The 15,259-nt window shown below is 38.4% G+C and overlaps 1 protein-coding gene across 29 annotated transcripts in view; it reads right to left on the bottom strand.

Moving 5' to 3' along the window:
• The window catches only part of L3MBTL4 (L3MBTL histone methyl-lysine binding protein 4), a 470,574-nt gene that overhangs the window by 125,995 nt on the left and 329,320 nt on the right, over positions 1-15,259 (bottom strand). For all 29 annotated transcript variants that reach the window (XR_010152030.1, XR_010152029.1, XM_063795942.1 and 26 more), the window contains one exon: positions 12,147-12,320. Coding sequence is in view for 27 of the 29 variants with exons in the window: in XM_063795942.1 (XP_063652012.1) it covers positions 12,147-12,320 (174 nt within the window). In the remaining 2 variants the exon portion in view is untranslated. The remainder of the gene's footprint in view (positions 1-12,146; positions 12,321-15,259) is intronic.

Here is a 15,259-nt window from a genome sequence, read left to right as displayed (position 1 = left end):
CTCTTCAGATTCTAAAGAGGAGCTAGCAGGATGGTGGGTGATGGGATGGTAGTTAAGTAAATAATAATTGCTACTGATGATTTTAAGGCTCATTATTTTAATCAGAAGATTATAGACACTGTGCTCAAACAACTGTATAAAGTAATTCAGTTACATTGCTGAATGTCAGGGAATTAATTAACTTTTAAAATGCTGCAGTATGTAGTACGGCCTAATTCTGTTATTCTTTTAACATGGAACTTCATTAAAACTTGAGGCTCATACTTTATAATGAATATGGAAGTTTCTACAATAAAACTTCTCCAGGATTCCTAATTAGTCAGTAATTAATTTTAGGTAGATAGGCCTGTGAGTTAATCAAGTAATTTATTTGTATATATTTTAATGAAATTTATATCTTGCTTTGCACATGTATTTTCTTACTGTATTTGAACAGCAAGTCTCTCATTTCATTTTCACTAACAAGCCTTTGAGTTGGTCATGGAAGTACTGTTTTAATTTCTGTGCTAGATGAGGAAACCGATTCAGTTACCAAAATCCTACATAGAAACCTAAATGACTTACAGAATTTGAGATAATTGTATCTATATGTTTATTTATGTGTTTACACAAGTATATCATGGCAGAAATGTTCTATCAGTTAGATATCTCTTAATCATCAAACTTTTTATCAAAAAAGCAAGAAACCGAGAAAATTTCTATTGAACTCCAACTTTGGACTTTACCATAGGTCCTACAAGGCTACTGTGGAGCATACTAACCACATGCACTTAATCACCTGGGGGGCAATGCAGAGACAGTACATTCAGTGTGCGAAAACTTGAGTTCACGCCTAGGATGCAGCCCCTAGGTTTGTGATCCAGAGTGAATATTTAAATGCTCAATCTTAGCTTCCAATCTGTTAAATGGACACAGTACCTGCCTCTCTGGGTTGTTCAGAGCAACTAGTGAAATAGTATGTTAAAAACCAGTGTAAAAACGCTTATGCATCACGGACATGCATAAAAATATGTGTAATATTCTCATCGAATCAATATATATAATTTTAATTATATTCAACATATGTATCATCAGGATTTGCTTACATTCTCTTTTTTGCTTATATCATGCTTTGATATTTACATTCTTGTAGGAGAAAATATAAACTATAGCAAAGTGGCTTAAATGTAAGCAGTGAGTATCTGGTAGAGAGCATGGGTCAAACAGGATGCTGGGACACAGCACATAAGGTAAGTTGTGCAGCGTAGCCATTTTGCAAAGAATAATTTGGGGTGGGGGAAAAGACAATTTTAGCTGTGTTTACATGATTTTTGGCAAATCTTTAGGTATTTCTCCCTCAATTTTACAAATTTTATGAAACTTCAAGTTGATTTTCAAGCCATCTTAAAGCACCCTTCTGCAGTATATGCTAATCAAGATCTTGCTTCTATCTTACAAAGTTAAAAAATAGAAGCCAGTCTGCCACATATAAAACTTTTATGGGTATTTTAAAAAACATTTTAAAGTAAATCAAATAAATTTGTTGGGTGTTTTTTTAAAAATAATGCGGAGTTCTTCAATTGATCATGGGTATATTTCAGTATAGTCTTGCTTTCAAATGATTACATCGGTAGAGAGATATGCCAAGCCAAACCCTGTGAGTAGTTTAGATTCAGTTAGCATTTCCTGGGAACTCCCAGGAGGTAGGTACATACTAAGGACTCCTAGCTTTTTCATTTCCCATTTCATTCTCACAAAAACTCAACAAGGTTGGGATAGTACTCTTGTTTTACACATTGAGAGACTGGGCTCAGAGGCATTCAACAACCTGCCCCATCTTGGGCACAAAGTGGGTCGATAATGGAGCCAAAATCAGGTCTTAATGGAGCCAAAATGAAGTCCAGACTCGAGTCTTTGGACTCCAAATCCAGGTTTCTTTCTGCTTTACACATCACCTTCCAATAGCATACAGTTTACTGATTATATATGGAAGGCACGGATAAAGGGAAGTCACAGGCAGAGACTTGACGGTTCCTGGGCCAGTGGGGTCTTCAGAGAATGGAGATGGGTTTCCAAAAGTCTCGAGAATTAGGGTGGAACAGAACGAGCATAAGTAACGTGGGATGGGGAAGTGTTTTGAGGACCTGAATAAGCTAATCGACTTGTTTGGCTGAAGCACCATGCAACGAAAGGCAGCTTGACAGAACAAACTGAAGCCAGCCATGGACGGCCTTGCATGGGTTCTCGAGGATGTGGACTTCATCTTTTGGGCAGTGGGAAAAGTCACAGAGGAGTTTGCATTTCAAACGAATCCACTACATACAGCCAGTAGACATGTTTGGAAATGACTAGGCCAGTCATGAGCCAAAGATTAATATTTCATTTGTGTTTTAGCTAAAATAGTCTCAATCTCTGTCTAAATCTCCAGGGATGTACTACCGTTGCACCAATTATTCCTCCTGAAGCCTGGCCCATAGCTTTTATATAGTCATAATAGCTCCGGGCATCCTAAACAATCTTCAGTGTATTTTATTAATACCGCTGCTGTTGCTGTTGCAAGTGTCAAGAGACCTGTGTATCGGTTTATACCTGATTTATTCCATAAAGAGGTACATATGACCTAAAGGCAAAAGCTGTCACTGTCACCCAAGAGTCTCTGCTATCCATTGTTTTTCAGTGTGCTCTTTCCCTAGGATTTCCTACTTCCAATTGGAAGAAAGGGCCTGCATCTCCTCTGACCCTCTTTCTATGCTTCCATTCCCCTTCATAAGACAATACTAGTGGCTATCGTTTCTGTGCTCATTAAGTGCTAGGCCCTGAACTGGATGCTTAACATGAAGTAGGAAATATTAATCTTCTATTTATGTGTTCAAAAGGCAAGTTAAGAAGTCTTAAAAAGTCACATAATAAGTAGAAGAACTAGGATTTGAATTTAATTCAGGTTAGTCTAACTGTACCTAGACACCTTCTAGAACAAGAGTTAGCAAACTATGCCCCATAAGTCGAATCCTGCCCATTGCTTCTCTTTGTAAACAAAGTTTCACTAGAACACAGCCACGGTCACTTCTCTACTTACTGTCTAGGGCTGCTTTCACTACGATGGCTGAACTGAGTAGTTGTAGCAGAGACCTTTATAGCTGGCCACACCTAAAATATTTACCATCTGGCTCTTTACAAAAAATAAGCTAGCTGACCCCTGTTCTAGAAGTTAAAAAATAAAAGGTTCATAAGTTCAAAAAACACACAGAATGTGATTGTCTTATCTGGGAAGCTGCTCCCCAAACTGCCACAATAACTGTGTTTAGTTATAACTTAAGGCTTAACAGGCAGACACTGGGCTCTGACTCTTCTATTTTTAGGCAAATTCTACAAACTCAATCAACATTTCTCTGAGATTTTCCTGCCTGCAGCTGTTGCATTCTGCAGAGATGGTTTTTGCTACCAAAAGACTCATGATCTATTAGGGGATGCAGACTTGTGCAAGGGCAGATTCTGCACAAAGCAGACCAAGAAAGGGCTACATCAGAGAGACAGAGGATGTGCTATTGGATCATACAACAGGAGGACATTTTCTGCATACAAGGTGGGAAATGGTAGAAAAAGCCTTCAGGAGATGAGTTTGAACTTGGCCTCAATACAAATTTTATCACAGGAAACACAGAGAGGGCCACTGCAGGTGGAGGGCGAGTGTGGGTGAGGAGAATTAGCAATGGGGTGTGGTGTGCAATGAGGTAAGACGTAGATCTAGGACAAATTATGGGGCCTGCACAAGCTTTCTATGTTCCCACGCATGTGTGTAGGTTTGGATATGCGAATTTATTTATTCTCAGTCAAGCAAAATGGACCAATGACCTGTGAGATTCTATCAATTTGAGGATTCATACAGTATGTTTAGTTTGCAAATAAAAAGTAATGAACCCTTTTAAAATATAGCAGTAAAAAGCATCAGCAAATAATAAGATCCATAATATTCATATGAAAATGTTTACTGCAGCATTATTTACAAGAGGAGAAATACTGGAAACCATGGCCATTAGGAGAATGGTTGAATGAGTTATGGTATGCCTACACCATGGAATACAATGCAGTTGTTAAAAATAATGCATTGGGTCTGTTTGTGTTGATATGACAATTTACCCATGACATATTGTTAAATGAAATAAAACACATTGCAGATTAACAAAATGTTAATATAAATTATTTTAAAAGAGTTACTGTACGTTGATATGGTTAGGCTTTGTGTTCCCACCCAAATCTCATTTTGAATTGTAATCCTTATAATCCCCATGTGTCAAGGTAGAGACGAGGTGCAGGTAACTAAATCATGGGGGCAGTTTCCCCATGCTGTTCTCATGATAGTGAGTACTCATAAGATCTGATGGTTTTATTAGTGTTTGGTAGTTCCTCCTGTGTTCATTCTCCTTCCTGCCACGCTGTGAAGAAGGTGCCTTGCTTCCCCTTTGCCTTCCACCATGACTATAAGTTTCCTGAGGCCTCTCCAGCCATGCTGAACTGTAAGTCAATTAAACCTCTTTCCTTTATAAAGCACCCAGTCTCAGGCAGTTTTTTTATAACAATATGAAAATGGACTAATACATACATCTGCATACACATGTGCATACATGAACATCAAAAAGGTACAGAGAACAGGTGACAATCTGTTAACCCTAGTGATCTTAGCATGCAGCATCAGAGTTAGGAGTGGAGAATGAGAAATTCTTAATTTCTTAAAACTTCTACATTACTGGAATTATTAAGGTGGACATTTTCTTATATTTTTCCAAACATCTATATGTTATGCTGTTTGATAGAAAAAGGTGTGGATATTGTTAATGTTTTTAGTTTTTATTTTTTTTCTACTCAACTGTATTTTTTCTTTTCCCATAATAAGCAAGTACTGCTGTGATAATGAGAAAAAGATCATGTTAAAGTCCCAACTTTACTCTTTACAATGAGTAAGAAGTAATTATTTTCAAACCAGGTTAAGTATATAGATGATAAAATGCTCGCTGGTGCTCAGGCAGCAAGGTTTTATTTTTCTGGGGTGCGGGAACACTAATATTTCCTCTACGCAAGTTGCTGTGGACATTGTAGGACACACTGTTCTGTGGCATTTAGTCACTGAAATCCTGAGCCAAGGCAGGATTCCAGAAATCCAGAGATTAAGAATAAATTTTAAAGTTCTTTACGAGACTCAGCTCGGAAAAATATTTTGAAGACATGGTATGGCATCCATGGGTTATTTCATAATGTTTCAGCATAACTGTACATTCATTTAGGAAATACAAGACTCTAGAGACTCTAGTGAGGTGCCCACAAAGTGAGGCAGGTGGAGCCTGGCAAGAGCTGGGCCCTTCCATCTCATCCCAGATCCTCTCCATGCCCCCGAGCTGATCCGGGCATGACTCGTTTCATTTTCCATATGCACAATATTCAACAGAACCTTTTTTTCCCTTAGTGACTGGGCCCTTTATGATAGGTGATTACTGAAAACATTTTGAGCATCACCCTTTCTACTCCGCGTTACTTCCCTATGGCACCTGTCAACCATCTGTGATTTTCTCTTCATTTACGGTTTGCTTTCTTTCTTCCTCTTCCATCTCCCCTACCTGAAAATTGGCTCCACACAAAGATGGAACTGGTTTGCTCACCTCCACATCCCTAGCACCTAACACACCACTTGGCAACAGCAGCAGCTCCACACATATTTGTGGAGTGAATGAATATCGATGTCGTGAGCGAATCAGCATGCCTACTGCCAAGTCTGCACAGACAGGAGCCATCCCACCTAAGTTCAAATCCTTGTCCCGCCACTTACTAGTTTGGGTGATTTTCTTATCACCAAGGAAAAGCTTGATAAGAACAAAGATTTTTGTCTGTTTTGTTCCCTGCTCTATCACTAGAGTTTGGAACAGTATTTTCTAAATATTTATTCAACAGACAAATGTTGAATGAATGAATATGTCTAATTTCAGGACCTGGCTATGGTCACGGTGCTGAATTCAGCAAGATAAGTGTTAGTCAGCTAACTACATACCAAAAGCGAATTCCATTCTGACTGCATCTTAATTCTAGGGCAGGTGGTGGTATGGAACAGTGAGAAGAGCAATGAGCTGGGAGTCAGAGGGCTCAAAGGGGCCACCATCAACCGTGCTGATGAAATAGCAAAATTCTTTGGCATTGGTGTCCTTGTCTCCACATTGCAGAATTTGAATTAATCTCTTGAGTCCTTTCCCTCCGTAGAGCTCCTAGGTTGTCATGCCTGGCTAGTGGCTCCTCAGAGTCTGAGTGGAGGTGGGGAGCTGGAGGGGGGCTGCTCTGAAAGGCCTTGGGATTTCCTGTCCAGCCAAAACCCCTTATAGGGCAAGAAGAACTCTGGCTTGTCATGGTGTTTTGATCACTACTTTCTTGATTAAGGGGCTTAATTTAGTTATAGACAGTGAGTATTATCTTAGGCCAAATAAATAAAGGTCTAAATTCCTGTGGTTGGTGTTGAGGTGTGTGATATACACACCGCTAGAACTGGTCCAACTGCAAGACTTTAAAATCAATGGTTTTCATAAAAATGGAGAAAACATACGGAACTATTATTTCAACAGTCTCTTCTATGTGCCAGGCCCATTCATATATCTATACCAATATCAATGTCTATATCTACCTACATCTATATTCCTATACTCTAAATCTTGTATAAGCCTTACATTTATGACCATTTTACAGGTGAAGGAATGGAGACTCTAAGAGAAAAACAAATGTATATAATGAAATCAATCAACTTAGGTACACTAAAGACCTATAATGTGAAACATAAAGAAGAAAAAGCAAAAGGGTAAATTGGTTCTTCCCTTTAGCAGCCTATAGTCTTTTTGAGAAGACATGGCATACACACAACAAAGTATTAAAAAGGTACATGCAGACACACAAATAAGCTGCTGATATGTGGTGTGGACCAAAAGGACAGAGGAATGCTGAGAGCAAGGATAGGACTGGCTCTTAGAAAGGATAGGACTGGCCTTAGCAAGGATAGGACTGGACTGGACTTAGCAAGGATAGGACTGGCCTCTCAGGGCCGGCCACCATCCTTGGCACCTAGTAGGTTGCTCAAAATCTATTTAACTTGTTGAGTGTCTGGTATGTGTCAGGTATTGCACTAAGTGTTAGAAATAGAGAGACACATAAAACACCATCTCCAACTTCAAGAAGTTCTTACAGATTGGAACTGCCACAGAACTCCAAGAGAGAGGTGAGCCATGGGAAAGGGAGGAGATGCAGGCAGGAGTAAATGAGGTACCAAGAAAGGAAACAAAGGCACAGTGCAGGAATGAAAACAACACTGCAGGCGATGATGGGGAGTGAGTGGGGCCACTAAGTAGACTCTACCTCCCAAAGCAGAGAATTGAGAGAAAGTGAAATTGAGGAGTGAGAAAGTGAAAGTAAGAAGTGAGAAAAAGGCTGGTGGATTAAAGAACCTATTTACTCACTTAGAAGGTGAATGTGTGGGACAGCAACTAACACTGTTATAATTCTGAGGGTGGAGATCATAGAAGGTACTTATCTTGCAGCCAAAATAAACTAGTTGGCTCATGGCAGTGCAGTTTATCACCAAGATCATTAAGGAACTATTCCACTACATGCCATCCTTTCTGATTACCACAATTTTCCCCAGGCATTTTTATTACCAATATTAGCTTTCAAAAAGTGCATGAAATTTATAATATGGCAGGCATCAGGAAAAACAAAGTGACTTTATTAGGCATTTTCTTATATTTTCTTAATAGCAATGATAGAATATGACAGGTATTTTAACGAATGGTGGTGCTATCAATTGTGTGAATTAGAATATATTAAACAATGCTTCTGGGAGGCAAAGGAAGTTATTAAAGAACACTTAGGCAGGTAAAAAAATGCCTGAAAAAAAAGTCCCCCTCAGGCCTGGGGAAACCAGCTAATAGACAATATGGGGAGTAGAGGGGAGCTGCATTCCAAAGTAATTTTCTTTATGATGAAAATGTTTTAATGACTCATTTTATTCTCTTGTTGCAGGTAGAAGCCTTTAGTATACTATAATAAAACGTGCTCAAGATGGACATGTTGTATTATATATAGTATAAATGAGAAACATCAGTTTGGGGGAAACATGGTAAGATTCTTCCCTTCAGTAGTTCTATTTTTATTATTATTATTATTATTATTATTATACTTTAAGTTCTGGAGTATATGTGCAGAACGTGCAGGTTCTATTTTCACAAAATAAGAAACAGATGCATCATAAGGTGACTCTGAGAATCCTAGACATCAGTAGAAAGTAATACTAAATATGAACCTAGCTGGGCTTTTTCAAAGCCTTAAGCTGTCATTCTTTCACTAGTCTAATGTAGTTGAATTGCACGTGGGATTTATTTCTACTTACCATCTGCATGAGCTCAGACACTACCTAACCTCTCTGAACTTTTAGATGCCTATGTTATAAAATCTGAATAAGAAAACTTACCACATACAGGGTTGTTGGGAGGATGAAATAAAATTAACACTATGATGTACATAAATTGTTTAGCATAACACCTTGCAGCCCCAAGTAAGTATGTGCTATTAATAGTAGATAGTTATTATCATTGATATTTCTGGCAATATGATTGCTAATTTACTGTACTGAAAATATGCTGTATTTAATCAGAAGACCTATGTTTCAGTCCCAGATAAGCTTACCAGCTTACTATTTCCTCATCTATAAATGGCAATATTATGATGAGAATAATGTCCGCTTTGCCTAAATTACAAAATTATGGGAAGCTCCAAAGGTTATGTATGTGCAAACTATAAATGGTTAAACGGATTAAGGTATTTTCTACTCTACTATATGTACCCAAATGAAAGAAACTCAAGTGTAAGCTATTCACCTCCATTTAATGCACCATGAATATAATACTACCCACTCTATTAGCACAAATAAAAAAGGAATATATACGGGTTTTCTGTAAATGGTGACTTACTGTGATATTGTGAGTATGACTCTTTACAGTTAATATAACATCTGTATCTTACTGTTATAAAGATAACTCTTGCAAACATCTAGCAGTACATATATAAATCTCTCAAAATAAAAACATGACTCTCTACTAAAACATGTGAACATAAATAGACTATTTCTACCACTAAATCATGCAGTGGAGTCATACATTTACTAATTATAACCCTGATACAAAGATTAATATAAGAGCAAACATGTTTTTTAAAAATAATCAAAAAATTGGGTTGCAGTTATGGAAAAGAAAAAATTATCCAAATTGTTGGGCAATATCTAACCAAATTTGGAAGCTTATCAAAGTTAATTTTATATTTTTCACTTAAATTACAAGAAGTCTGGATATATATAAATATATGTGTATATATATATTATATATATACACACACACACACACACACACACATATATTTCTTTCTTTTTTTTTTTTTTTTTTGAGACAGGGTCTCACTCTGTCACCTAAGCTAGAATGCAATGGTGTAATAGCTCACTGCAGCCTCTGCTTCCCAGGCTCAAGTGATCCTCCCACATCAGCCTCCTGAGTAGCTGGGACTACAGGCACATGCCACCACACCCAGCTATTTTTTTTTTTTTTGTATTTTTTGTAGAGATGGGGTTTCATGATGTTGCCCAGACTGGAACTCTGGATATTCTAATGTGACAAATGTTGCTTGTATAAAAAAATTACAGAAGGCCTGTCCAGAGCTCAATGGTGGATGGCTTGACTGGAGGCCAGTGGAAATTATAGCTCTGATTTTCACCAATTTAACCCCCATCACTATTTTTGGACAGGAGCCAAGTAAAAGTTATTTCTCCTCAACATTCAGAAGAGGAAAGATAGAATTTAAATATTCTCCATCACCTGTATCTAATAGCTAGTGATTTCAAGAGCAAAGATTTGGGTTAGGGAAAAGGCAGCCTCGGGACAGTACTACAAGTAAGCTGCGGAGAGAGTTAAAATATGTTTTATCTGTACATAATTAACCTACATATCATTCCTTGTCGATTCCTTTGTTCTCTTTTTTTCCCTTGCCCTGGAATTTAAGACTATGAACAGGATGCCATGGAGATGAGGGTAGACTCGAAAAGGGAATGATTGCTAATACGATTTATCCAAACATTATTAGGATGATTGGTTAGGAAAAAAAGTGGACAGATATTGGAATGCAAGGATGGCTTTGGTCTTGAGATGTAAAAGCAAAAGTAGGCTTGAGGATTCATGATGTGTAACATACACCTCCTGCCCCCACAGCTAATTACAGGTGACATAGGATTTGGCAGAACAGGACAACCTGTGATTTGTCTGCTTGATTATCAACTAACATTCTCGACTCCTTCTATCTGTAGTAATTATTCCTATTTGGTATATTTCAGTGCAAAGCTCCTTCATAAATAATAAAGCACGTAACAATTAGTTTAAAAGGCTAAACTCCTAAGAGGAGTTCAAGATAGGGAGGCAACATATCTGTGTTTGCTAGAAAGAAAAGCTTAGCTAACCTCTGAGAGCAATCATTTTTTTTAAGGTAGTTCAAAGATCTGTTTCATTTCTGTGATTTTTGACATTGAGGATGAATGTCTAAAATATTTACAAGTGAAACTGACTAGGTTTTTATTTGAAAAAAATACAACAGATTATAGCAAAAAGATTAAGGGCGAAGGGATGTACTGGTCTCTATGATTCTGGAATAAATAAGCACTGTTCCTTGGAAACAGTTAAAAAAGAAAAAATTCTCTCTCAACCAGGAAATGGAAAGACATTCAAGCTCTCAACTACGTAAAGTTGTAAACAGTGTGGGTGTGAAACAGCAGTAAAGAACAACGAGACCCTGTGAAGTTGCAACAAGAGGAGTAGGTGTATAGCAAATAATAAAAATGCAAGATACAGCTATAAAAATAGAGAAGCATGTGTATCCATAGGAAATAGATCATGCAAGAGAGAGAAGCACTAATCTACAATCATGTGCGCAGAGATCAAGTCAAAATATTCAAAATTTAACAAAAAATGAAATGTCACCCAAATGCTCTAAAATAACATGTGCATGAATAAAAATAAAAATCCACAGTCCAGGATGTAAAACCCATGTGAGAAGTGTATCCTATGAGCCAAATTCTCCGAATAAACTGGTGCCCCCTTGGAAGAGAAGGAGCACCTCCCCACCTGGGATGGAGGTGCAAATGCTGCCAGTGATTTCAGTGGAAACTCTGCACCCACAGAGAGGCCTGTGTGTCTTTGTTTTACACCTGCTGAATGCAAAGAGCAAGGCTCTGAGGTTTAGGAGAAGCAGTCGTCCCTTCAAATCTTGCACAGTCAGGGTCTAGGGTGCTCAAGGTCTTGAACATGATTGCCTTTTGCCTGTGGCAGGGTCAGGAAAACGCCCATTTCTCATCTCTCTGTCTAGCCTTTCTTGGCTCAGTCTCTGTCTGGTCTCCAGTTATTTACTTAGTGTTAGACTTTTCTGTATTTATAATTCCCAGCATGGAGAATAGAGCTTTTTGGAGAAAAGATGTTATTTAAATTATTTTACTCATTTAGGTTAAAAAATATCACACAAGGCTGTACTTGCAGCTCCTTAGAATATAGTTCTATGTAAACAAAAATGAAAACTGGTATTTAGAATCACAAGTTTACATTTAGGAACAGAGGGAAGATCTGTTGTCAATAAATCAAAATGGAAACTATTCTGTGTAAGAAGAAATCATATCTGAGGTACATTTGTATTAAAGATGACAAAGACAAGTAACAGATAAGAGACGAAATCTTGATATGACTAAGAAGATACAGATACTTGTCCATGTGCCAAAAGAGGTAATATCTATGAAACGGTTCAAAAGAATAAAGACTTTTTAAGATAAAAGGGAATCTTTTGGAATGGTACCAATGAGATATACTTTCTACTGCTTACATACAATATGTACATTTAGAAAAAGGTAAATTCAAATACTTAAGGATGAAGCAAAATAAAATATTTTTTAAATGAAGATCAAGGCTTAGATGAATTTTATCAGCCCAGCAAACATAATAATATCCAGAAATAAAAATAATTCTTTCGAAGAAAGAAATAGAAACTATTACTATTAACAAAATTGTTCTTTAACTATTCTACATGGTTTACTTTCTGGCTCACATTTTTAAGAAGTTTCTTACCTGGGCTGACTGTTCACCTTTTCATGTTTTCCATTGAAGTTCAAACTACAGAGGCTTTTTGATTTTGAATGTGAAGATTCTGATTCCAAATTTGCCTGTGTTTGTTCTCTCAAACGATCGTGAAGTGTTGCCTCCTTTTTCAAGTTCATGTCTGAATACGGGCAGCCAAAAGCACTGGTTTGTATAAAAATGAGAGCACAGTCGTCAGTATATAGTGATAAATCAGGGATCCATTGTCATTAGAGCAGACTTACACCTAATATTTAAAAATTGCATAGAAACATTCTTCTTTCCCTGAGCACACTCAAATAATAGTTTCTTTTCATATTGCCTTTTGAGAAAATCTCAGGTTCTAGAACCACAGACACTGGTCAACAAAGAATTATAGATAGATTCATCAACACATATGGCATTTACAATTTTAGAAACTTAAAAATCTAAGAATAGCATACAGATGTACTTCCAATGGAACAATGCAAATGTCACATAACACTTAACTCAGTTTGTATCCTCAATAGGCATTCCCTGGTTTGACTGTATCAGAAAAGACTATGGGTAACTAAGCATATTTACTGGTATCAGAGAATATTGCGTTTTCATTTCTTAATATTCATGTATGCAGAAACACTCTATCTGCAGATCTGCTTAATCCTCCAGAGCTTTGCTGGGAAGTTTTGGGCTGGGGTGTGAAAGGATACCTTGTAGGTGAGAGAGGAGAGGCTGAAGCCCAGGTCTGCTGAGTCTATTATCTCCCCTCACAAGTCAAAGCTGAGTCCTGAGTCCTGGATGTTATCAGAACCCAATAGCAGGCTATGGGCAGAAGGATCTGCCAGGGCCAATGACCTGGTTCCTTCTGCAGGCTGATGGGCTGTCTCCATTAGATCCCTGTGCCCACATCCCTGTCTCCAAAGAGGCCCCAAACCTCTGCCGCTGCTAGAAATGAGGTAGCTACACCAGGGAAGACACACCCAAGACAGGTCACTTGTACATTACCCTGGGGAAGGTACTTCCTGCCAGAGCTTCAGAGATTCTCCCCAGTGAAATGAGCAAAGGAGATCCAACTCATAAGGGTTAGTGTGACCCTAAGAAATCACAAACACATGACACACACACACACACACATCATGAAATGGTAGCTGTTATTGCCATCACAGTGTTATCACTGGCTACACCTAGAGGAGCACGTGGTCAAATACATCAATATCGAGGCAATTGAGTCTTTTCTGAGCATTCACTTCCTACTCACTATGAATTTGCTGATACACAGTACAAAGTAAATCCATTCTGAATACACGAAAGCTTTCTTTTATTTTAAGGTCATGATAAAATTGTGGACTAGAACAGATTTCTGGTCCACAATTTTATCATGAGCCCAGCGAACATAATAAAAATAAACTGGATCTTCTGGAGAAGGCCATATGCATTCTAACCCCAAAAGGACTTTAGTATCAATATCTAGAATGGACTCTGGAACTGGGGAAAGGATGGCTAAGATGATATCAGCCTGGCCCAGCATGATCTATACCTGTATCAGCAACCTTTGCTACAGAGAGAAGGGCGCCTTTACATGCATGTTTTGTAATTTGTAATAATCGGTATTGATCTATTGGTTTATTAATCTATTCAGGTATTTATTCAACAATCCATAAGCATCTGCTACATGCTAGGTACTATAGAGAATATAAATTCAGTGAAGACGTTAAGACATATGTACCAAAAAGTACAATTTATAATAAGAATTAAAAAGCTACCCCTATTGAATGTATGCTATAGGCCCACTATTATACAGGGTGTTTTACATGTATTATTTCTAATGAATATATATTTTTGACTGAATACCCAAAGGTATTAGCATATTTATTTTACTGGTAAGACAACAGGCTCACACAGTGTAAGCAACTTTACCAAGGCCTTGTGGCACTTTCTTGGGAAGTCCCAAAACAAATCACTTAGCTATTGGCACTAATCAGGCTGAAGAAGGGGGACATGGTTGTTTTGTTTTTTTTTTTTTTTGAGATGGAGTCTCGCTCTGTCGCCCAGGCTGGAGTGCAGTGGCGCGATGATCTCGGCTCACTGCAAGCTACGCCTCCCGGGTTCACGCCATTCTCCTGCCTCAGCCTCCCAAGTAACTGGGACTACAGGTGCCCACAACCACACCTGGCTAATTTTTTGTATTTTTAGTAGAGACGGGGTTTCACCGTGTTAGCCAGGACGGTCTCGATCTCCTGACCTCATGATCCGCCCACCTCGGCCTCCCAAAGTGCTGGGATAACAAGCGTGAGCCACCGCACCCGGCCGGGGACATGGTTTTAACACCATCAAAAAAAGAAAATATGAAGGAAACCATAGCACAGTCCTTGTGCAGAGAGACCCAGAGGCAAGTATTTACAGGCTAATGCAGGCTTGGTTTGCCCTGGTTGCTGGTGGGGAAGAGCAGGCCACCATACGCTTGAGTCCTGGGATGAAGCACCATTCCCAACAGCAGCAGAGCAAGAGCGATCTGGTTAAGCTGCACCGTATGGGATTTAAGGAAAATTTCAGAAAGAACTTTCTGTAGGCAAAAGTTGGAAGGCATTAGGCTAACTTAAGAGAGACTGAGAAATATCTTTTTCAAAGACAGCCGAGTTTTCATTAAGATACTATGACTCAGAAGTTTTGCTATCCATCTAGCACACACTCCCAATTTGAGTTTTTTAAATGATCATTATAACCATGAATTTTTTTTTTGTAATTTCGTGTCACTACCCCTATGTGGTTCATGCTACATGGCACTAATGCTGCCTCTTCCTAAGGCTTACTTATCTGTCCAGCGTCTGTAGACAGCTACCACAGACCCCTCCACAGTGAGCTGTTATAGTCATCAGTATTTGCTGATGTCGAGAGATGTTCTGTTTCCCTCAGTCTTCATTCATGAATCAGTCTCTCTGGTCATTCAATCATTCACCTATTTCTAATTTCCTCCTAGTTCCTTTTTTGTCTCTCTGGTAGTAAGGAAGGCAAAATCAAATGGAACCCCAGAGCATTGCTAGAATGGAACAATTCCTGATTCTATGAGGCAAATCATGTGACTTATCTGCACCATTTTGAACCTCAGAATCTGGGTTCTGAGAATC

This window comes from Pan troglodytes, chromosome 17, assembly GCF_028858775.2.
Source record: "Pan troglodytes isolate AG18354 chromosome 17, NHGRI_mPanTro3-v2.0_pri, whole genome shotgun sequence".
NCBI classification, from domain to species: Eukaryota; Metazoa; Chordata; class Mammalia; order Primates; family Hominidae; genus Pan; species Pan troglodytes.
Note: the sequence above shows the minus strand (reverse complement) of the source record. Positions and strands in the feature narration are given on the sequence as shown.